The following is a 22572-nucleotide window of genomic DNA, read 5'->3' as shown; positions in this document are numbered from 1 at the left end:
AAAATTAGGATGCTCTTCCACTCGGTAGCAGAAGGTACAATTAAGCTGTGTATCCACCCGCTGACATTCATACAACAGAATAATAGCTTCAACTGAACAAGTCTGTATGTACAGCTGATAACGCAATACGACAATACAATTTTTAATTGACAAGAACAACCCATTCAAGAATACATCCATGATAATTTTTACACTGAAGTTTATTATCGGGAGATATACACTAGTGTTGCACCAAGTACCGAAACCAGTAAGTACCGGTGTATTTTAATGTCAATAATAGCACGGCACCATTTTTTTAGTACCAGTAAAAAAAATAATAATACATTTTGTGGTGTTTATGAGCTGGAAGTACAAAATTATGTAAAAAGTAAATACTTGAAATGGTTTACATTGTGGGCCATGAATCTATAATTTATGAAAGTTTAACTTTTTGAATGGAATTATGGAAATAAATAAACTTTTCCAAGATATTCAAATTTTTGGGAAAGGGTCTGTATATACCATTATAGACCTACCGCAGCTTCTCCTGCTCCTTCCTGGCCAGCTGCGCTTGAGCCTTCAGCTGCCTCTCCCGCTCCTCCTTCTCTCTGGCTGCCCGTCGAAACTGCTCGAAGCTGTCACTGGATGAGCGGACCGCTGACGCTGGCGTGGACTGAGACCTCTGGGCCAAACTGGCCCAGGAGCCCATGTTCTTCAATTTCACATCCTGGGATAGAGGAAAAAGAGAATATTTAGTTAGTCGGAGTGAGTCATAGTAGTGTTTCAAAAATGGTGTGCTCACAGTGATGGGTTGGTTAAATGCCAAGGTCATGCACTTAAATCAGTGTTTTTGATAGGTGTGGTACACGGGCTCCCTCTAGTGGTATGCAAAAGAATCACCAAATCAAATGTTGAAACTGCATAATACTAGTGGCTTAAACATGTTTTAATTCAGTACAACATACTTAAGTACAGTCCAGTTGTATTTAACTTTTACGTATATATGTATTTAATCTTTTAGTACAGTTTGTTTCCAAACATTTATTCAGTTACAATTTTTATTTACTTTTTTGTGCAATACATTTTAAATGAATCATCTTTCAAATAACATTTTAATTTGTACAATATTTAAACATACTGTTAATGTTTAAACTGTGCATAATGTTACAGTAATAATTTTTTTAAGAATAAAACCTCTGCTTCAATTTTGAGTAACACTTTGGCCAACGTGAATATATTTTAATGGACATTTTGGTGATACTTTGAGAATGTATTTTTTTTAGATGTTACTTGGTGTAAAAAGTATGAGAAACACAGACTTAAATGATAAAAAAAAAAAAAAAAAAAAAAAGTGCATTCAACATGCTCTCAAACACACCGGTGCCCTCTTGGGCGCCGTGGGCGTTTTGGGCTCTTGCTTGACTTTGGTGTCCTGCTGAGGGCATTGCACCAGGGAGTCGGGGAGGCGGGAACTGGGACGAGCACCATCCGATGACTTCACATCTAATCCTGAGGGAAGCAAAAAAAAAAAAAAAAAAGAAAAAAAAAAAAGAGAAAAAAAAGAAAAAAAAACCCCAACAAAGTTGTGGTTATCTTTAAATCAAACACAAGGAGATTATTGTGAGCAAAAAAATGCATGCAATTTCTCAGATTGCCTCAAAAACCGAAGCGTTGTTTCTATTCTTCTTCTATCTCATTTATTTCTTTAAGAATAAGATACCGTAGTAATCACAAGCACATACTTCGCTCTCCAGCTATCGGCGTATATTCTCTCGAGTTAAAAACTTTATGTAGTGCACCTTCAGATAAATACTTTGCACTATATTAATAATGCCACGAGCTTTGATTTTAACTAACCGTGTTTACTCAGACTTATTTAGCAAAATATTTGATCAAGCCATTTGACTGGGAGTCAGATGATAGGTTCCAGCTTTCGATCGACCTACTAATTCTACATTGAGTGACTTATGCAACACAAATATTAAATATTTTCTAGATAAATTGTAATATACCTCAAGAAATATTTTAAAACTAATTTATATTAAGTCACTGTTGGTATAGTGGTTCACTCGCCAGACTTCTGTGCAGGCAGGGTGGGTTGGTTGAGTTACCACTCAGTGACGTGTCACGTAGTCAGCTGGGATAGGCTCCAGCTCACCCGCGACCCTGAACAGGATAAATGGTATAGAAAATGCATAGATGGATCCACTCATAATAATAGGTTGGCACTGTGCGATTGCAGTTTGCTTGTCTGCCTGACAGTCAAGAAGTGCGGGGTTCGAAACTTGGCTCAGGCCTTCCTGTGTGGAGCTTGCAAGTTCTCCTTGTGCTTGCTATGGTTATCTAGAGGTACTCAGGGTTCCTCCCACATTTGAAAAACATGCATGTTAGGTTTATTGAAGACTAAATTGTCCTTAAGTGTAAATGTGAGTCTGAATGGCTGTTTGTCTTTATGTGCCCTGCCATTGGCTGGCAACCAGTTCAGGCTGTACTTGTTAGCCCTATTAACGATGATATTAACTATATTTCTCCCACCTCCAGTGAGGCGGCACTTTCTCTTTTAAAATGCACAGTAAACTCCATCTTTACAGAAAGACATCTACCACGTAAACTCCACCTTTTATTTATAGAAATATATTTGGAGGCATTTTTTTTGTTTTTTTAAATGATTACACACACTTATTAATTAGAAAGGGGGACACCATTTGAGGAACTATGGTATTTTTTTACATTACAACTTAACATTGAACAATCAAAGGCTGCACTTACTGTGTTTGCTGTCATGTTTTTGTGTGTCAAGGCGTATGGCAGGGCTGAACGGAGAAGGGGTCAGCACTGGCGAGTGGGAGGGTTTCTCCACTTTTACTAAGTTCGACCTCTGATCCTAAACAAATATTGAAATGTGTGTCCAATTATACAAGACCAAAATATCTGCACATACTCAGCATAGTCCTACGCTTAGTAGTAAATAGTCTTTATAGCCAGTGAACCAATGACTGACTTTTTTCTTGATCTGTGAGGGAGACTGTTGTCCTGTGGTCTGGAACTGAGGCATCAGGGGGCAGTGCATCATGAGGGGAGAGGGACTGTCACGCAGGCAGCCTGGAAGAGCAGCAGCTTTTTAAAATGCTTTGCCAAGGCAATCAAACCAACAAAGTTCTGTTCCATTAAAATACAGTGGAAATAAAGTCTACACACACTTGTTGAAATGCTCGGTTTTTGTGATAAATCATTTCAATATTTATTTTTGAAAAACGTTTTTGGTGCTGTGATGCAAAAGAATTCTAATGGAAAATAGGTGCCTTTGCTCAATTAAGTTTGGGAAACACTAGTATAAAGATTAAAGTGGGGAAACTATGCAAAAATATAAGAATTTGAGAAGAGGGCCAATACTTTTTCACAGCACTATTTATTCAGATAGCCCTTGGCAAATTATAATTTGTTGGGTAAATCTTTTTTTTTTAAATTATCATTTATTCTTATTTAAAGATTCTCAACGTATTGTTTCTTGAAAAGTAGTGCAATAAAGAAGATTTTTCCTTAACGAGGAATAATCGTGATTACAATATTGATCAAAATAATCATGATTATTATTTTGACCGTAATCATGCAGCCCAAACACAATGTGTAATTCTCTTAAATTCAGTATTACAGTAAACTGGGAATGGCAATAAACAGCTTCAAGCAAACACACCACCTCTTTTTTGATGAACTATTCGCTATTTGCCAAACTGCACAGGGCATCCTCAGGGAGTACAGAATAGACATCGTTAGTAATAACTCATACGTCAAATTTTGTTTCCCAACACAAACTTGACGAACGGTGGCACTTAACTCTTAAGATTTATTTTTTGTGTGGGGGCGGGGGGGGAGATCCGTGCGCTCAGTCCGTAATCCCCACGGATACCACGGGATTACTTTAGTGTGACAATTTGACTTAGAAGTGAAGGTAAATTCAGAGCTGCAGGTGTTTATATTGGATGTGTTACCAGTAGATAATGGCTCGGCCTTGATGCGTGGCGAGGGCTGCTGCTGCTGTTGTTGCTGCTGATGCTGCTGCTGATGCTGCTGTAGCTGCTGTAGCTTCTGTTGCAGACTCGCCCCCTTCTGTTGCTGTACTGCCGTGGCAAGAGCTTGCGGGTAGGACTGCTGTGTGTGGGCGTGGGCCGAGCTGTGCCGATGCATCGCCACGGGGGCGGGCGTCATCGCAGCTTGCATTGAGGGTACCAGCTGAGAGGCGCCTTGCGTGGGCAAGTGGAGCGAATGAACCTGCCCGGACAGCCGCGGTTGGAGCGACTGCAGGAAGCTTTGCACCTGGCTGAGAGGTGGCGTTTCTATGTTGGCAGGCGTCGGCTCGTCGTCGTCCTCCAGCAGGGCCTGGGGTGGCTGAGCTGAGAGGGTGCCCAAAATTCCATGCGATGGTGGCGAAGGTACGCGGGGGCGTGGAGCAGGCTGGGGCAGCGGGAGAGGAAGCGAGCTCTGTAGCTGAGGAGGGGGCGTGGGTAGAGATAGGAGCGAGGAAGGAGGCGGCTGAGAGTTCTTGGGAGGAAGTGGTGCTGCATGGCTGCTAGGGCGTGATGGCTGCTGGGGAAGTGCACTATGGATGGCTGGAAATAAAGAAAAAGGAGCACCTATTAAGACATTCATTCATTTGTTAAAACATTGACTCGACTGCCACAACATTATGACCAAATTGCACAATCGAATGAGATCCAATACAAGAGCTGTATCAAAAATTTACTCTTAAGAAAGATAATAGTATAGTTTTGATAGGAATGAGACACCATCAGAAACATTATGATTTAACCTCTAATTTTGTTCATTATTGTGGTTGACATTTGCAAGTGGCGCATAACTGTACTGCAATGCATTGCAAGTGGCGCATAACTGTACTGCAATGTACTGGCAGCTGTTTGAGCCAAAATATTGGAAACCGCTACATAAAAGAGTACATCCCAACAAATGTGTTAGAAAACCTAGTGTTTCCTTTCAAAATCAATAGTTTAAATGGCATACTACAAAATATACTATTACAAATGTGGGCGCTTGATTGCTAACGAGAATAGTTAATTTGCACACAAAATGACATTTTACTCGCCAATTCATATAACACTAGCTGACCGATTTTTTTTCCTCATGTGTGGGGGCTCTCACATTTTAAAAAATGGTTAAGATCTTCAAAATAGTTATCAGACTATCCTGCCCCTAATTTCAAAATGGTACTGACCTGGCCCGGGAATGATGGGATGTTGGTTCAGGAAGGGGTGCGTATCAGAGGGTGTGGGGCCAACAGGCGCGTTGACATTGAGCAGGCCAGAGGTGAGCGGGGGACAAGCAGCAGTGATGACTGGGCCAGACTCAGTGTTGGGCTGGGTTATGTGAGGGTTCATAAAATGGGCCAACGGGTCAAATCCGGCGCTCAAAAGCTGGGAGGATTCCAGGGCAGGGATAGGGACGGGAACGGAGAGTGGGACCGACACGGGAACAGTAGGGGGAGCGATGAACGGGGGTTTGGTTTGGACCACTTGAGGATGCGGCACGACAGGGCCGGCAACGCTGGTGACGGGCTGCTGCTGCGTCCTCTTGGTGTCCTTGTTGGACAGCGTCTTCTGCTGCTTGGGAACCAGCCCTGCTAAACAGATATAGTCAATTAGAAGCTTTTCAATAAGATAAAATTTTGGGTGTATATATTTTGGTACCATTGTCAGAGTCTTCACTATCAGAGGAGTCACTGCTACCCGAGGATGAAGATCCCGTCTTCAACTTTGTGACGTTTGTCATTTCCAGGGGCTTTTCTACAGCAAAACACACAGTGGATTTGCAAACAGGTGACTATTGCTTCTTTAGTAACCCAGCACTCATTTCTTAGAAAACTACGTATCTGAAACAAGCATTAAACCCTCAGGAAGGCACGTTTTGTAATTCTATACCAGATCGCTTAACGCACGGTCACTTTCTGCTGCTATTGTGAGACAGCCAACACAACTACAGAATGAATATCTGAGAGACAAAAATGGAGATCTGACACCCCCCCCCCACCGCAAAAGTCATCCATCCTCCATACAGTAAAGCTGCACTTTTTAGAGTGACCTTTTACTGTAGGTAGCCTAAGGCACACCTATGCCATAATAATAATATAATAATCATGCTGTCTTATCAGCATCTTGATATGCCACGCCTGTGACATGGATGGTTTTTCTCGGCGAAGGAAAGGCGCTCACGCAGATTTATACAGATTTGTCAACAATATTTTGAGAGAACGAGGAACGATTAGATAACTGCTAGGCCTGTCACGATAAAAATTATTTTAAGACGATATATGATAGCTGGGATAGGCTCCAGCCCTCCCACGACGCTTGAGGATAAGCGGTTCAGAAAATGGATGGATAGATGGATATTGTTCCAGAAACTATCATGATAAACAATATTGTTTTAAGGCCGATGAAATCATGAAAAATAAGGGCCGCCTTTATTTTTTTTTATTTTATTGCTTTTAAATCAGTATTGTTATTATTACGATTATGTTTATTACAATTTATTTTATTGTTTCTCCATTGAACTTGTAACTAATGACGGTTATCTATAAGCCAGCAATAGAAAACAAAAAAATGCATTCTTTTAAAAGGTCACACGAACACTTTAAAACATACACAATATTATTGGTTGTTTAAAAAATATGTTTTTACTTTCATTTCTCTTTTATTTCATTCTGTAAAAGTCATTATGCACATGGGAAAAAATATTCGAGCAGTCCCACCTGTGCCTCAATTAGGAAAGAATTATTATTATTTTTTTAAATCTACCTGATGACTTTTTCTTTCTCTTGAGGCAGCTGGAGACATATTTCTCCAGCTCGCGGAGCGTGGAGGGCTTCAGCGTCTCAAAGTCAATCTCGATCTCATCCGGGTTGGAGTTTTTCATGGAGGGCTCGCGGGTCTGGATTATGTGCACGACACGGCCCAGCTTGTCGCCGGGCAGCTTGTTGATGTCGAGGCTCAGCTGGCGCTTCTCTTCGTATGACATTGGCTTGCCTCCGACAGCTGCCGCGCTCCCAAACAAGTCTGCTGAAGAGAAGAACCAGGTTTACACTGGGCCACTGGTAATGAAAATATACACAGTGGACATGGTGTCCACAAAGTCTTTATAATTAAAAAAAATGTACAGCGATACCTCGACTTCCAAGTGCCTCAACTAACGAGTTTTTCGAAACAATAGCAGATTGTTTGCATAGTGACAAAAATGGAGCAATTGAGGTGGAACCTCGACCACGATATTTTAAAGACGGAACAGAGATGCACAACACTGTGTGTGACATCTGTGTGGCTTTTTTACACTTCACAAAACAGTTTAGTTATTTACATTTTTTTTTTAAATTATGTTTTTGTATTTACATTTTACATTTTGGTACAATCTTCTTGATTAAAAGTATGTTACAAATTTCTTTGTGTTTTAGGGGGGCTGCAACGGATTAATGGCAATCCCCTTCATTTCAACGGGGAGACCTGATTTGAGATAAGAGCTGAGTTGCAAGTGTTGTCATAGAACGAATTAAACTCGTTATAGATATGTTACATATACTCAGTCGTGGAAATGTAACAATTAGTCATTTATCAAATTAATCAATTTTTACAATAATTTTATTTTGATAATCAATTGTTTAAAGGCATTGTTTCAATTAAAACTCTCCACATTATCAGAATTTAATCTTCTCAATAGTAAGTATTCTCAGATATCTTTAGTCCTTTAGTAGTTTTGTCTAATCAAAAGCGTAGTTTTGCTGCTTTTACTTAGGAAAATGATCCAGATTTTTAGCCATTTTCTGACATTTTACAGGCCAAACCAGTAACTGAAATATGTTTATGCATTTCTGCACTGTCAATTTGAAATAATGTGCTTTTGTATCTGATTCATCGATTAATCGGAAAAATAATCAACATATTAATCGGTTATTTAAATAATTGTTAGTTGCAGCCCTACTCAGCAGTTATCAAAGTTTTAACCCCATTCTATGTGTATATTTTATTATCCATGTTGATGAAATACGTTGTTAAATACACCCTAAAAAATACTACTGCTAATCATCTGCTTTTGAAATAATTTATACTTCAGACTTTATGGACATCCTGTATCATAACATTTTATGAGCTAACATGCATACCCATGTCATCATCTGCTTCGAGGGAGGCTGAAGGGACGAGAGGGGTCGGCCCGGTCTGAGGGGGCACAGCGGGACGACTGTTTTTGATGCCTTCTTTCTTACTAAAATTCATAAACGCATTAGCTGATCAGACAATGCATCATTTGCCTTTGAACTGCATTAATAAACATGTCATAAAGGCATAAGTCACAATATGTCATGACAAGGATGGTTAATGGATATAAATGGCTGTAAAGGACCCACCTTGTATACTTGCAGACATTATTATGCATTACAATAGGATAGTGAAGCAGCACTATCTAGTGGGGACGTTGGTAAATTACAGTTTCAGTTCATAAAAGAGTTTAAGAATATGATAACAGTATTTCGCTGGTGTTTTACCAACACAAAAATATCAATTGCACCAACTAAAATAAAACTGTGGCCAAAGTATGCCAGTAGAAAACTATTTAATCCTGATCTATTATGCAATCTGGTCTGGTGACTTGTTGATCGTTTTAGACAATTTTTAATCATCTTTTGCAACATTTCTACAATGAATGCTATCCTGCTGCGTGGTAAAATTACTGACCCAGGCTTCTTTCTCTCCTTCTTGGCAATGAGCGCCTCTTTGCCGCTTTTGCTCTTCTTGGAAATCTGAAGCACGGCGGGCTCGGTGGGTTCCTCCGCTCCCATTTTCTTCTTGTGCTTTTCCTTCTTCTTCTCCTTCTTCTCCCGCTCTTTCTTCTTGGGCTTGCAGACCTGAGGCTGAGAGAGCGCGGCCAGTTGCTCGTGGACAGCTTTGAGCTGGAGAGGACGCAAAGAAAATGTGGTCTACAAACACACAGAGCCCACAGCCTCGTAGACCCTCCCCTCATTGATTTTCAAAGTGTTGTATTTGTACCACTAGTGGTACAGCGGCTCTCTCCGTTCATGTACTGACAAAATCAGAAGAGAAATACATGGAATTTTTTTTTACTAGCTTTCCGCGACCCACTGAAAATGGTTTTGCGACCCACTTTTGGGTCCCGACCCACCAGTTGAGAATCATCGGTTTAGAGACCATGTTTAACTTAAAATTGTTCAAATCCTCAGAATTTCTGCCTTTCAACAGTAAATATTCTTACTTTTCTGTAGTCCTTCATGAAAGCAGATCTTAAGTGTTTAATCAAAATAAGACATTTGTAAACATCTGTTTTTATTTTTGAAAACAATGATAAACATTTTTGCCTATTTAGATAAAACTTTTATCTAAATTCTACATTCTAATGGAATCATTAAGTACAGTTTTTTTTATTTAGCTACATTTAAACAGTATTATTGTTAAAACTGTACGTATTGTTACAGTGGCTAACAAAAATATTAAATAGAATTTTTAGGAATAAAAAGCTCTGCCTCAATTTTTATCAACACTTGGGCCTACTCTGCTACTGCATTTTAACGTTGGTCGTTGCGGTGGTACTTGGAGAGCTGTGTGTTTATTTGAGGTGGTACTTGGTGTAAAAAAGCTTGAAAACCGCTGCTCTAACCTGTTCCTGTAGCACAGCCAATCGCTGCTGCCTCTCTTGATCAGAGTCTGCCACTGAGGACTCGGATTCAGACAAACTGGAACTGCTGTCTTCCGACACAATGGGAGGCGGCGGCGGCGGCGCTTGTCGAGTGGAGGGGGCAGGGTGGAGGACAGATGACGGCGTGGGAACCGGGGCGGCCTCCTCCGGCTCATCGGGCATCTTGGCAAAACGCATCTCAAAGACGTCCTGTGAAGAGGTGGAAGTTGGAGCGTTTTTAGCAAGAGAGGGAAAAAAATAATAGGTATTTAGTAAATTATTATCGTAAATAAAATCATAATTTCTCTTTCATTTCATTATGTATAATTAAACTATTTAATAAAATGAGTAAAATGTATGGTTAAAACCGTTTATGTACTTTTTTTTTATTAGACTATTTACTCAAATGAATTCATTATTGAATGAGACAAATACATAAAAATACATTTAAACATGAAAAAATACATTTTAAGTTATTAATTTTAGGGTAAAATGGCAAACGTAATGCAACAAATATTACAGGACTTTTAATCATGGAAATGTTCGGTGGGCCAGATAAAAGAATGAAGCAGGCCATATGTGGCCTCTCGGTCACAATTTGCCCACCCCTGCGCTAACCTGTGATATTTGTATATATTAGGAGTGAGGTCACTTTTGGGCTCAAGGGCACCATTAGATTTTTAAAACAGGTAGATGGGGAAAAGTCATCCGTAGATGAGATAAAAATAATAATAATTCTTTAACAAGGACAAAGTGTTATGTAAAATAATTTTCATAAAATCATAATCCCTTCTAATTTTTTAAATGTTTTATCATAATTCATTATCACTAACATGCATCCATCCATTTTCTGTGCCGCTTATCCTCACTGGAGCCTATCCCAGTTAACTGCCGGTGACAGGCGGGGTACACCCTGAACTGGGCGCCAGCCAATCGCAAGGCACATAAAGAAGCATTCGCACTCACATTCACATCTACGGGCAATTTAGAGTCTAACAATTATAGTTAAATTAATGTACCAACAACATATATAAATGATAAATCAACAGAGATTTCAGAAAAAAATAAAACATTGCAGACTCTCACATCTAAATGCTCAACGGGTCAGATTTAAGAACGGCGGGGAGCATATGTGGCTGTTGTGGCATAATTTGCCCACTCTTGGGTTAGAGCAGTGATTCTCAAAAGTGTGGTACGAGGGTGAATCACAGAATCGAATGTTAAAACTGTGCATTGTTGTGCTGTTTTAACGTTTTTCTTGTTTTTAATCCAGTTCATTTGTTAAGTATAGTTAACCTGTATTTAACTTTTACGTATATGTTTGCATTTAATGTTTAATAACTGTTTACACAAACATTTATTTAGGTACATTTCTTTATGAGCAACACATTTTTACTTAAGGAAATACATTTTAATTGTAATCATTAAGTACTGTACATTTTTAAAACTTTCCCATATTTAAACAGTGTTCAGGTTCGACCTGTACCTTATGTTAAAGCAGTTTACAAATACACTTTGGGGAATAAAACCCCTGCCTTGTTTTTGATGAACACTAGGGCCTACTATATTATGGAATTATTGTTCATTGTGGTAGTACTTGGACAGCCAGGTATTTTTGCGGTGGTATTTGGTACAAAAACGTTTGACAACCACTGGACTAGAGCATCATGTAGCATCAAGGATGTAACATCCACCTGGAGTTTCCGTGCCATGGCCACCACATCGTGACCCGGCGGATTATACTTGTAACAGTTGGAGAACATCAATCGGACATCTGCTGCAAACTCTTGGGGGTCTCTGTACTGTCGGTTGTCCAGCTTTTTCTAAACGAGGCAAACATTTTCAAGACATTTTAAATGTTCAGATGGGAAGATGCAGATGCAGGGCAGTACAAAGAGCAAATGGGTGAAAAACATCACCCATTCCTTACATCTCTACTGAGGTTGTAATGAGGTTCTAGCATAAGTCCTTGTTCAAGGCCAGTTAAAAAAAAAAAAAAATGAAAAAATACAATACAAAGTAAAAAAATATATCATTAAAGAGAAATGAGAATTACCTTAATGGTGTTGAGATCCATGGGGTGCTTGATGATGTCATGGTAGTCATGAAGGCCAAGAGCTTTTGCATCAACGGGTAGGTGGAAGGGCCAAGAGTACGCAAAGTGTTTCTTGGACAGCATCTCTTTGACGAGGAGGGAGCAGAAGTGCAACTGATCCTGACGTTTGGGCGTCAACATGCCTCCCGTCTCCAAACCACCAACCAGGTGGTGCTGGGAGTCCGGCTGCGACGGGTCTCGGTTGGGCTGCTTTGACGGGCGACTGCTCTCGCGGCGTGTTCGAGTCTCCGCTGAGACAGGAGATGATTCGCTGAGCTGGTCGTTGGCTGTGGGCGTTGTGGTGTCCGCTTTCCTCTTCTGGCTCTTCCTTTGCTGTTTGAGCATCACAAGAGGTTAAAGGATATAAACAAAATGACATTGTATCCCCTTGTTGGTAATAACTTGACACACTCCTTTGGGGCTGGGCGATTAATCAATTTTATAGATTAATTTAAACTTCTTTGTCAGGACCATTTTTATTTATTTGTATTGATTTTTTTGCAGCCCGCTATGACGACAATGCTAGGACATAATTCACAAAAGCAGAGGCACTGTTGCAAACTTAGCAATTTGGTCGCTTTAGTTAGCAACATTTCCATTAAGAAAGAGACGACGCAAGTGTTCGAACCATTTTCACATTGCTTTCGGTATGACAAGAAAAGAAGCCCAGTGGAAGGCAATCACGGAGTCAATCGTGCTGAACATTGGCGAAGACGTGATGCCCATTAAACGTTGCAAATGCAGTGATTATCGACACGTTGGAAACCTTTGAGGTGTGCGCTTTGTGGCCACAAATATTTTGTAGCGGTCGCGTTGCCTCGCCTGTACAACTTTACATGTCAAAAGAGCATGAGAACACTAACAACAGACATGCACCAGCCGACCCATCCAGTTTTATGGCTCATTTTATGACATTAAATTGTTGAAAAATCAAATATGTTAATAAAGCATTGTGTTCACGTGTTGACAAAGGGGACTTTCGTGAAAAAAATAAAATAAAAAAAAAAAGATTTTATTTTAAGGCCATATCACCCAGCCCAACTCTCTTTATAGGTACCTTGATGAGAGCGGGGGCGTTCTGTAGCATCGGACTAGGATGGAGGCCTGGGTGCGTGACGGCCGGAGGGGCCACAGCGGTCATCCCCTGGGGCAGGATGCCTCCTATTGAGAGTGGATATGGAGGTCCTAGGTGGGGTGCGTGGGCTGTGGGTGTAGTAGGCACACGTGGGGGCTGGGCCAGCGCAGGCGGGGTTGACGACGCATGGGTCTGCGGGAGGGTGGAAGGCGACGAGAAGCTCCGTGTGTGGGGGGTGCTGGAGGGGGAGGACAGGTCTTGGCTTGATTCTGACATGCTGATAGGAGCTGAAATCAAGAATATAAATGAGTGAACATGAGAGGATCTGAGTTCGAGCTCGAGTCCAGCTACGATCCTACCAGGCTCTCGTTTGATGCCGCGCCGTCCCTTCGCAACCACGGCAATTTCCGTCTCCTCCTCCGGCATCTGTGTGATCTTCTGGAGGAATAGCTTCTCTAAGGCCTTGGCCATCAACACAATGTCATCGCTGGGCTGCATGAAGCAACGCAGTTTGTTACATAAACCGTAAAATTTGAACTATAAACCGCGATTTCCCCCACCAGCATTCATTTAACCCCATTGGCTTATTCACTGATTTTCCCGATCCCAGGAGATTCACATTCTCGTCTATTCTTAGCTTCTCTTTCACTCTCATAAATCATGTTTACTGTTCATTAAAATATTAATGTGGTATGCTTCAAATGCTGCAGTCTAGCAGGGGAATCCGAAAATAAAAAGTTCCAATTACAAATCTCGCAATTAGCGCGGGATAGGGAGTGGACCAGACTGGCAATAGCGAAAACCTGTGCATAACTAATTGCCATTACAATTGCATTGAAAAAAAAACATTACACCCCACAAATTCTTGACGGGGTTGCCCCCCCCCCCCAAAAAAAAATTTTACAAAACAAAAAGAAAAATGGGAAAAAATATATATTTAATCAGAAAGGTGCCAAACCGTGAATATTCATTCTGTTCCCAGCTACTGACCTTGTTGTAGATGTAGCAATTGGTGAACATAGTGTTGAAGTCATGAATACACTCCTGGGCGTTTTTGTAGTAGTGGTTCTCCAGTCGCTTTTTTATGGTACCCATGTCCATTGGGGTTTTGATTATTTTATAATAGTCCTAGAAAGAAGGGGAAAAAGAGCAAATACTTACTTTAAAGGCTAGCTCAACTGGCGTTAGCTAAGATTAAAGGTCAGGTTAGTATCCTTCGTCAACACTTTGCTAATGGAATTTAAAATTATCTTAAAGGTCCCGTATTTTGGCTATTTAGACATCCATAGACTTTCTAACATGGACTTAATATCCATCCATCCATCAATTTTCTGAGCTGCTTCTCCTCACTAGGGTCGCGAGCGTGCTGGAGCCTATCCCAGCTATCATCCGGCAGGAGGCGGGCTACACCCTGAATTGGTTGCCAGCCAATCGCAGGGCACATACAAACAAACAACAATTCGCACTCACATTCTCACCGACGGGCAATTTAGAGATGTCATTTAACCTACCACGCATGTTTTTGGGATGTGGGAGGAAACCGGAGTGCCCGGAGAAAACCCACGCAGGCACGGGGAGAACATGCAAACTCCACACAAGCGGGGCCGGGGATTGAACCCCTGTCCTCAGAACTGTGAGGCAGATGCTCTAACCAGTCGTCCACCGTGCCACTGGACTTAATATAAAAGTGTCAATTTCATATCAAAAAACACATTGGTTTTGTCATACGAGTGTCCAGAAAAGCGCCCTCTGACAGCTACTTCTGTTTGACCCAGTTTTGTATCCGCTTTGTCCATATTTGCCCACCCTCTTTCCTCTGATTGCTTGCCTCCGTGTAGAAGACCCACTTGCGAGAGCATGCTGGCTCGGGGGCGGCAAGGGAAGGAGGAGATCTTCCTTAGTGACAAAAGTCGAGAAATTTGTATGACCTGATTTCAGTCCTCTCGGCAGAAAAACATCTGGAACTTAGGAATGCATGGAGGACTAATTCATATTTCACATGTTTACTGAGGCACAATAGGGACAATATTATATCCCAAATACTAGAAAAGGTTGGTTTGGCAAAATATGCCCCCTTTAAAACTACTGGATACCATGAGTCACGTTCAGTCAATTCTCATCTTTCTAGTCATAATTTTTTATTAAACGTTGACTGCTTGTGGTGTCAGTGCTTGTTTTGCAGTGATTATACACACTGGTAACTTATTATGCACAGTGCAACAGATGAGATGTTCTCTCTTTATAACATGTATAGTGGAAGCTCTGACTGCAATACGGAGTTTTGGTTTAAGGTTTATAATTCCAAAACAGACCAAAATCTCCTAAAAGTCAAAAACATCATGGATGACGTCATGCAAAACCCGAGCACCCACACGTGTTTTGCCTTTTGTGCTTTTTCCTCATGATGACAACAAAGAAGCGTAGCAGTGATGTCAAAAAGGAAGGAAAAGTGTGATGTCGACCAAGAACCGGAAAGAAACTGATTGCGACGTGGGATACCTGCACACATGCCTCTGTCCTGGCTGCTCAGTAGAATATAGCTATAAAACTGCTTAATACAATTGTATGACACTTAGGAATGTTAAAAAGCACTGTGCATAAAGTCTTGAGGTGACACGCCTTCAGTAATCCTCCCTTTGCCACTAGCGTCTGTCACTCATCAAAGGGTGAGTACACCATTTATATTTTTATCACACAGCAGTTAACTTCTAATTACACTTGTGTGACAGGGGAGAATCTTGAAATTATTACATTTCAAATTGGCTGTAAAGCTGACGTACCATGCCATTAAAACCCATTTTTTTCCCTCACTGTTTTACGGACAACATAACATTGTGACCTGGTTTAAGTTTGACATCTATGCGGTTTGTTGATTGAATGCATTAGCCGATAAACAGCATAAGTCTTGAGAAACGACCGGACCAGATTTCCGTTATTTGTGACATAGATAATTACTAATTATTCAAGTATCTGTCAACTTAGTGGTTAGTACACACCCACTCAGGAAGAATGGCTCAGCGACAACAGCAGCTGCGTCTTATGTAAAGCTTAAACTTTGAGTCACCTGCTAACCTCAGAGGTGTGGAGGAATAAATGCCTTTAATTTATTTTGGGAGAAATTAGCATTTTGGAACCAGAATTGTGCTGTGTTGGAGTATATTTTGTGGAGGATGAGTAAACATAAGCTTACACACACGCTGGAAGCACATTTCCGGGTTTTGAACGAGTGACCCCGGCGAGCGGCCGCCACCAAGCCATACAAATGCAGTGCATTAAAAATACATATGTTGTGTTTTACAACAGTACTTAACTACACTTATAATACAACTATGGATGGAATAGCAAAGCTTGCAGTCCTTGTCGCCAATATGTGCGCATGCAATGAATGTCGCGCGTCGGTTACGTTCAAGTGAATTGGAGCGCACGATGAGCCTAACCTCAGAATATCCCCTCTTTTTATTTTCACCCATGTCCCCTTTAAGTTCAAATTCTCTATTAGTGGGCCAATAATCCAACGCTTGGTGAATTCTGCTTCACAATGAGAGTAAGACCCCATATCGAAGGATCAAAAGGCAACGTCACTATGAATGCTTGGCCTCCACAAGACGCCATAACATAAACAAGGACCAATCAAAGCAAAGCAGTTATCCATATTAAAAAAAAAAAAACAAAAAAAAAAAAAACAGCAATCCAATAAGAGCAAAGCTTATTTACATATCGAATACTAATGACAAATCTGGCCATCTCAACTGCCAGATGTAAAATACCATCCAAAATAGCTAGTAAAAGGACATCCTGGGCATTTACAGCCCAAATCGTCTTGCAAACCCGATAAAAGGGACATCAAATTTTTTTTTTTTTTTAATTTATGGCATGGGACCGTTAAATGTATTTCCTATGGGGGAAAATAGCTTCCAAACGCTTGACCAAATCGATCAATCAGAATGTTAAGAATGCCACTTAACAAGTCTCTATGGACACTGGGCAACTCAAACGACAGCTCTTCATATAAAGCAAAAACACTTGACTCACAGGTAAATTGAGTTTGATGACATCTACAGGAGAATGAAAGGGCCATGCGAACTGATGTTTCCATAATGTCTTCAGTACCACTTTGAGCAGGTACTAAAAAGAGAAAACGAGCACAGTCAGTTGGAAAATCCTGGCTTTTTTGCCACAATAAAGTATAACAAAATGCAGCAGTCCCTGTTTACGCACCTGTAGCTGGTTAGTCTGTCGTTTGGGTCTGGTGGAATTCCCTATTTCGGGTGGTGCGGGGTTCAAGATGTGAGGCTGCGGGGCTGAAGGAGGGTTGTGGCTGCTGCCTGGCTCCAGTCCGTCCCCCATCACAGTGGCGGTTTGCAGCGACCGAGCAGTCAGTTTAGCCAGATTTGACCTGGCAGGGGCAGGTAGGACTGGGGGGATCCCCCTCAGGCCATTCCACTCCTCGCTTGACTCTCTGTTGAACAGCAGCAAGAGTTCTAGGGTTAAAATGCTCTCTTTCTCTCAGCATCAAGAGCAAGACAATGCCTCGTATCCCACAGCACACCTTACACTTACGCTCCTAGTTCCAACAGTCCTCACAAAGAACGTGTTGGGTGTCTGAACGTTATTTGTCGTAAGAATACAAATACACCTACACTAATAGCTGGCAAAACAATTATCTCAGAGTTGACGATAACCTTTAATCCAGAGGTGTCACTCTCAAGGCCCAGACCGCCACATCATTTTACGTGGCTAATCAAACCAAATAGTTACCTTCATGTTTCTTGCAAAATGGCAGAGAGAAAAAAAATCATTTTGGCAGAGAGTCTGTGAAACAGCAGTTTTTCTTCACTTTAACATGGGCATTTTTTCCATGATGAAATTTGAATTTTCCAAATTCCAAATTTGATTTCTTGTCAACTAGTTATAACCAAATGTAGGGTAAATTGTGTATATTTAATATGACATACATTTATATGGTTATCATAGCCATACGTCCCTCAGACAAACCAACTATGGCCCCTGATGAAAATTTGTTAGACACCCTGCTATGAAAGGGACACTATGCAGTTTTTAAACTGCTAGCAATATTTGAGTATAGTCTCATTTCAGTCCCTGCCCCCGCCTCCGCACATCTCTCCAGGAAGAGACAGGTTCGTCGCGCTCGCCTGTCCGCCTCAGAGTGCACCTCGGTTGGCCGCGCGAGTGTGACGACGGCCTGCTGGAATTAGCCTGGAGGAAGGGACCGCTGTGTCCCACTCCCCTGTGGCCTCCTCAGAGTGTGCCTCGGGTTAGCCGCGAGCACGTAACATTATATTACACAATGTTATCAGTTTGACGTATTTTTTGTAATGTACAATATATTACGCAATGTTATCAGTTTGACATATTTTTTGTTATGTACAATCAATTAAAAATATAAGAGGGGTGATCAACTTACCGGACAACACGGTGAGAAAGGTGACCTTACGTACGCAGTGGTTTTCCAAGCTCAGCCATGCAGCCGTCCGCGTATAGGACACACACCACCGTTATATATTTTTACCCTTGATTTGAAGTAGTGAGCTGTAAAATTCTCTCTTTTTCAACATCTGTTGCTAACCGGAGTTAAACAAGACGACCAAGAAACTATAATAGGCTGCAGTACGTCCCCGATAGCCTCCGTGTGTGTGCGGTGGGCCTGTGCAAATAATTGATAGACTATTAATCAGTCACTCCTCCTGTCACATTTTTTGTCCCACATTGCCCAGTCATAAAATAATAAGAGGCATTAGATGGAGCCAGAGCAGGGTAATTTTTCAAAAGATCATTTTAATAATATTCTACTGTCAGTTCATACAGACAGTTTAGAAACATTTTGACAAAGTTTTTTTAAACTGCAAATTGTCCCTTTAGCGTTTCATTAATTGCATAAAAGCTTTTATTTAACACCCAAACACAATGTACTCCCAGCAGTATTTAAACTGTGTTCTTGTTCTTTCACCACCTAACGAGGCTTACCTTTTAAGTTTGTTATGGAGAGTAATTATGCAAAAACAACTTAACCGTTTCCATGACTCTTGGCATGTGCCAAGGAGGAACATTATAGGACAACGTGGTGCCGATGCAGGAATTATTTTCCAACTGCTGCTAACATTCAGAGGGAGGGCATTGTCCATGATTTGTTTCAATACAACTGTGAATATTGCATGAATCTTGACACAATTCTGGTATATCCAAGGAACAACGGCCAAGGACCAGTGCACTGCATGGGAAGATCAAAGAAAAGTGCACACATGAAAATGGGCAGAGAGTTAATATGGCATCAGGGATGGCCAAACGAGTGGAAGACCAGGTTGGTCTCAGTGTGCACCAACTGAGCCGCTGTCAACATAGGAATATACAAGGGTTTACATCGAGGTTTCCCATCCGCATATTTTTGTGTACCACCCACACCAAGGAGAACTGCGCCAAGTCAGCTGATCATGTGGTCCCGTACTGTGAGTCACTTAAGCAACTGTCCAAGTCACTGGGCTTTTGTTTACAAAAAATTGGAAGCCAAAATAAATTGCACACAACTAAAGAATAGATGAGATGAGAAACTATTAAAGCTGAAGTTTAATTACCTTTTTGGTGCTAGAGGAGCAGCCAATTAATTAGGACAGTGATTCCCAATCACTAAAACGAAGCACATAAGTGTGCTCTGAGAGATCATCTGGTGTGCCACCAGAAATTAGCCAGTTTCACTCAATTGGTCCGAAAATAATTATTCAACACCTCTGCGCGCATCCTTCAATTCCTCTATCAGCTTTGGTTGTGTTCAACTACACAGGCCACGATGTCACACTGGGTTAAGTACATTTGTAACTTGAGATTACATATTTCAGTACAGTAGTCCCTTATTTAACACAGGTCATGTTCCAGATGCCCCCCCAAAGTCCGTGAAGCAGTGACCATATATCCATTTTATTATTTATATATACAGTATTTTACATACGATACTAATGCAATTCCTTTGTTCCGAAGGCTAGACGTACATCCTCCCCACTAATGAGCAAAATGAATGTGCAACATCAAATGTTCCTTAAGACTTACATTTTTGTTGCTGTCCCGCCGTTACTTAAATTGCTTGGGCGTTCATCGTGTGGTTGAGGAGGCAGCGACGCGCTCTCTGGGGGTGCAAACCGCAACACAGTGAGTGAGAGCTGCACGCCACCCTAACAGACAAACAAGAGGAAACGAGGGAAGTCAAAAGATAATTGCAGGGATAACGAGAGAAAATCACAAGTGCATTTCCGCAAGATAAACCCATCTGTGTTTATACACTTTGTTGTTTAATATTGACACCATCAAGGTACAAGATAAAGCAAGGTTGGAATGCCAGCGGCAGCGCTAAGTAAATATTTTAATCATTTTGCAATTGACGTATTCTTTGAAGCATCAATATTTATTTGTGCAAATGCGATGTCTTAGGTTAGGACACAGTCATAGCCATGAATGCAATTGTACTAATAATTTCTGAAAGGGGCATAAATAACCCAGTATAAAGAAGATAACTAAAAAAATAATCACTAAAACTACTTATCTTATTATATCGGGAATATACGCGGAACAGGACCGATTCTGACAGGGCCAACAACGGCTTGGTTGCCAGGCCACCACTCAAAAAGGCTTACTGTCGACCTTGCAATATAACAATACTCACAGGTATTTAGTCTTTATCCACGATGAAAAACAACTAATATTACATCAGTTTACTGAGTGGTTGTGACAATCGTCGTGTATACAAGTATGCATGCATTATATAGCCCCTGGTGGCCAAAGTACACACACCAGAAGGAGCCGCACAATGAGGATGAAACTATGATGCATAAATGGATTAATTCTTTACATTATATTTTATTTTGTCATTACTGTATGTTTTATGATGTACAATACTGTAAAGTGATATTTTTATGACTGTTATTTTTTTTGTTGGTATTTTATGGGGGGCTGGAACAGATAAATTCCAAACCATCCGTTTCTATGATTAAAAATCATATGCGATACGAGTGTTCCGAGTTACAACCGTGGTCATGGAATGAATTAAACTCTGAAGTCAAGGTACTTGGGAATTGGTATTTTTACAGGTTGCAAAGCAACAGCATACACATGCACCAGCGTCATCGAACTTCCACTGCATTTTTTTCCAAAATAAATTTAGCTGTAAGCCATTTATTTTTAAGGGTAATGTACGATGAGTTCTAAACTCACGCTTACGTGAGAGCATCTACTATCTACTCTAGTAGGTGGTGGCACTTGAACCCTAATCCCACAAATAGCGAGGGTTCATTGTATTTCTAATATTTGTGGGAATATGGAGAGAAGAGGTACAGCTCAATAAATTAGAATATGGCACTCATACATATTGACTCATTATAGACTTGGGGAAATACTTTTCAGAGGGCAAATTCCAGCTCAATTTCTACATTAAAATTCCTTTTCATTCATCCGCCGTTAGACAACATAATAGAAGACAAATGCGAGGGGGGGGGGGGGGGGGGAGATGAAATGCCACAAATGGGGGAGCATTTAAGACTGAGCAGAAAGGCGAACACAGGTGAACCTTGCATGATTACAACTGCACGCCTCTCAAGCGCATCAATCTCGCAACATCTCCGCCGAAGAGGAACAGAACGCAGCACAAGACCAGGTTAACTATGACGAGAGTCACATTTGTTTATTATGACGGTAACAACTACAGTGCGTGTGCGAGTATAACGCAACTGCATTCAGGGTGCCTGTCATATTGGTGAAGGGACAGCTTTGAGTCATGTACTGTAGGTGCAAAAATAACAAAACAAAAAATTATTCCGAGTAATGTGTTTGGTACTGGCACGTCTTAAGAGAAGGTTGTGAAACATGGCAAAGTTGGTCAGAGAGGACTTCGGAGTAAAATGGACCATTTACCCAAACTAAATGAGTCCAATACTTCTTTCCTCTCAATGACATGCTAAAAAAGCTAGCCCCTCAAGTGAAGTTGCACAACATAAAAGCTGTTTATGTCCATTTAATCAATATCTTTTGTTTTTCTATACTTACAAGAAAATCTAAGTTTAAACTTAAATCTATATATATATATATATATATATATATATATATATGGAAATAAAGGGAAACCAATTGTTCATTCATTATTAAGTGAAATGGCACATTTTATCTTGTGTATTCATAATTTCTCTTTAACCAAGCAAAAATATACTTCATCTGAATACTTGATTATTTGGTAAATATTTTAGTAGGATAGTGGAATACTAAAATATGTTCGACACTTACAGTCTTAACTGAGATGCACCTGTATATCTTTAGCAGAATAGCATAATCAAGTCATTTTTAACTGACAATAAAAATATCACTGTGTCGCCTAAAAATTTTTGTTTTTCAATATATATCAGTGTAGATTATTACTCATCCAGATCATGGCAATCCGCAAAGGTTGAATTGCGGCAAGTGGACTCTTTGTTTGTTGAATTTGTTTTGGGTTTTTTTCCCAAAAAACGTCCAAAATTACTTGGGTAATTATGCTGTCAGGCTAACGATATTTCAACGACAGGATTTAAAAAATAAATAAATAAATACAAATTTAAAAAAGTAGTCACACAATGTGTATAACGCGGACTTTTGTTTTTCAGCATGAGGTGACATTTGATGTTTTGTTAACGTCCTTTGGTTACAGAATCATGACAAGTTTTTTTTTTTTTTGTATAACATGACGTCAAAGCTCACCCATTTTGTC

At 40.6% G+C, this 22572-nt stretch overlaps 1 protein-coding gene and 1 long non-coding RNA gene across 8 annotated transcripts in view; one reads left to right on the top strand and one right to left on the bottom strand.

Moving 5' to 3' along the window:
• The window catches only part of LOC133403553 (uncharacterized), a 30810-nt gene extending 11477 nt beyond the window's left edge, over nucleotides 1-19333 (top strand). Inside the window, exons 2-3 of the long non-coding RNA XR_009768705.1 lie at nucleotides 15250-15499; nucleotides 19039-19333. This is a non-coding gene — a long non-coding RNA (uncharacterized LOC133403553). The remainder of the gene's footprint in view (nucleotides 1-15249; nucleotides 15500-19038) is intronic.
• Nucleotides 1-22572, bottom strand: part of LOC133403552 (bromodomain-containing protein 4-like) — a 29420-nt gene that overhangs the window by 5823 nt on the left and 1025 nt on the right. For 2 of the 7 annotated variants that reach the window (XR_009768703.1, XR_009768704.1), the window contains exons 1-18: nucleotides 17052-17283; nucleotides 16866-16958; nucleotides 13824-13961; nucleotides 13193-13325; nucleotides 12816-13120; nucleotides 11720-12091; nucleotides 11358-11486; nucleotides 9646-9873; nucleotides 8709-8923; nucleotides 8138-8238; nucleotides 6783-7043; nucleotides 5679-5774; nucleotides 5207-5611; nucleotides 3969-4586; nucleotides 2981-3081; nucleotides 2749-2863; nucleotides 1358-1488; nucleotides 516-706 (exon numbers count right to left, since the gene is read on the bottom strand). Coding sequence is in view for 5 of the 7 variants with exons in the window: in XM_061678492.1 (XP_061534476.1) it covers nucleotides 516-706; nucleotides 1358-1488; nucleotides 2749-2863; nucleotides 2981-3081; nucleotides 3969-4586; nucleotides 5207-5611; nucleotides 5679-5774; nucleotides 6783-7043; nucleotides 8138-8238; nucleotides 8709-8923; nucleotides 9646-9873; nucleotides 11358-11486; nucleotides 11720-12091; nucleotides 12816-13120; nucleotides 13193-13325; nucleotides 13824-13961; nucleotides 16866-16958; nucleotides 17052-17180 (3761 nt within the window). In the remaining 2 variants the exon portion in view is untranslated. Of the gene's footprint in view, nucleotides 1-515; nucleotides 707-1357; nucleotides 1489-2748; nucleotides 2864-2980; nucleotides 3082-3968; nucleotides 4587-5206; nucleotides 5612-5678; nucleotides 5775-6782; nucleotides 7044-8137; nucleotides 8239-8708; nucleotides 8924-9645; nucleotides 9874-11357; nucleotides 11487-11719; nucleotides 12092-12815; nucleotides 13121-13192; nucleotides 13326-13823; nucleotides 13962-16865; nucleotides 16959-17051; nucleotides 17293-19892; nucleotides 20015-22572 lie in introns of those variants that run through there. The other 5 variants (XM_061678492.1, XM_061678493.1, XM_061678490.1 and 2 more) reach the window with 5 other exon arrangements.

Source organism: Phycodurus eques, chromosome 6, assembly GCF_024500275.1.
Source record: "Phycodurus eques isolate BA_2022a chromosome 6, UOR_Pequ_1.1, whole genome shotgun sequence".
In the NCBI taxonomy this organism is placed as follows: Eukaryota; Metazoa; Chordata; class Actinopteri; order Syngnathiformes; family Syngnathidae; genus Phycodurus; species Phycodurus eques.
Note: the sequence above shows the minus strand (reverse complement) of the source record. Positions and strands in the feature narration are given on the sequence as shown.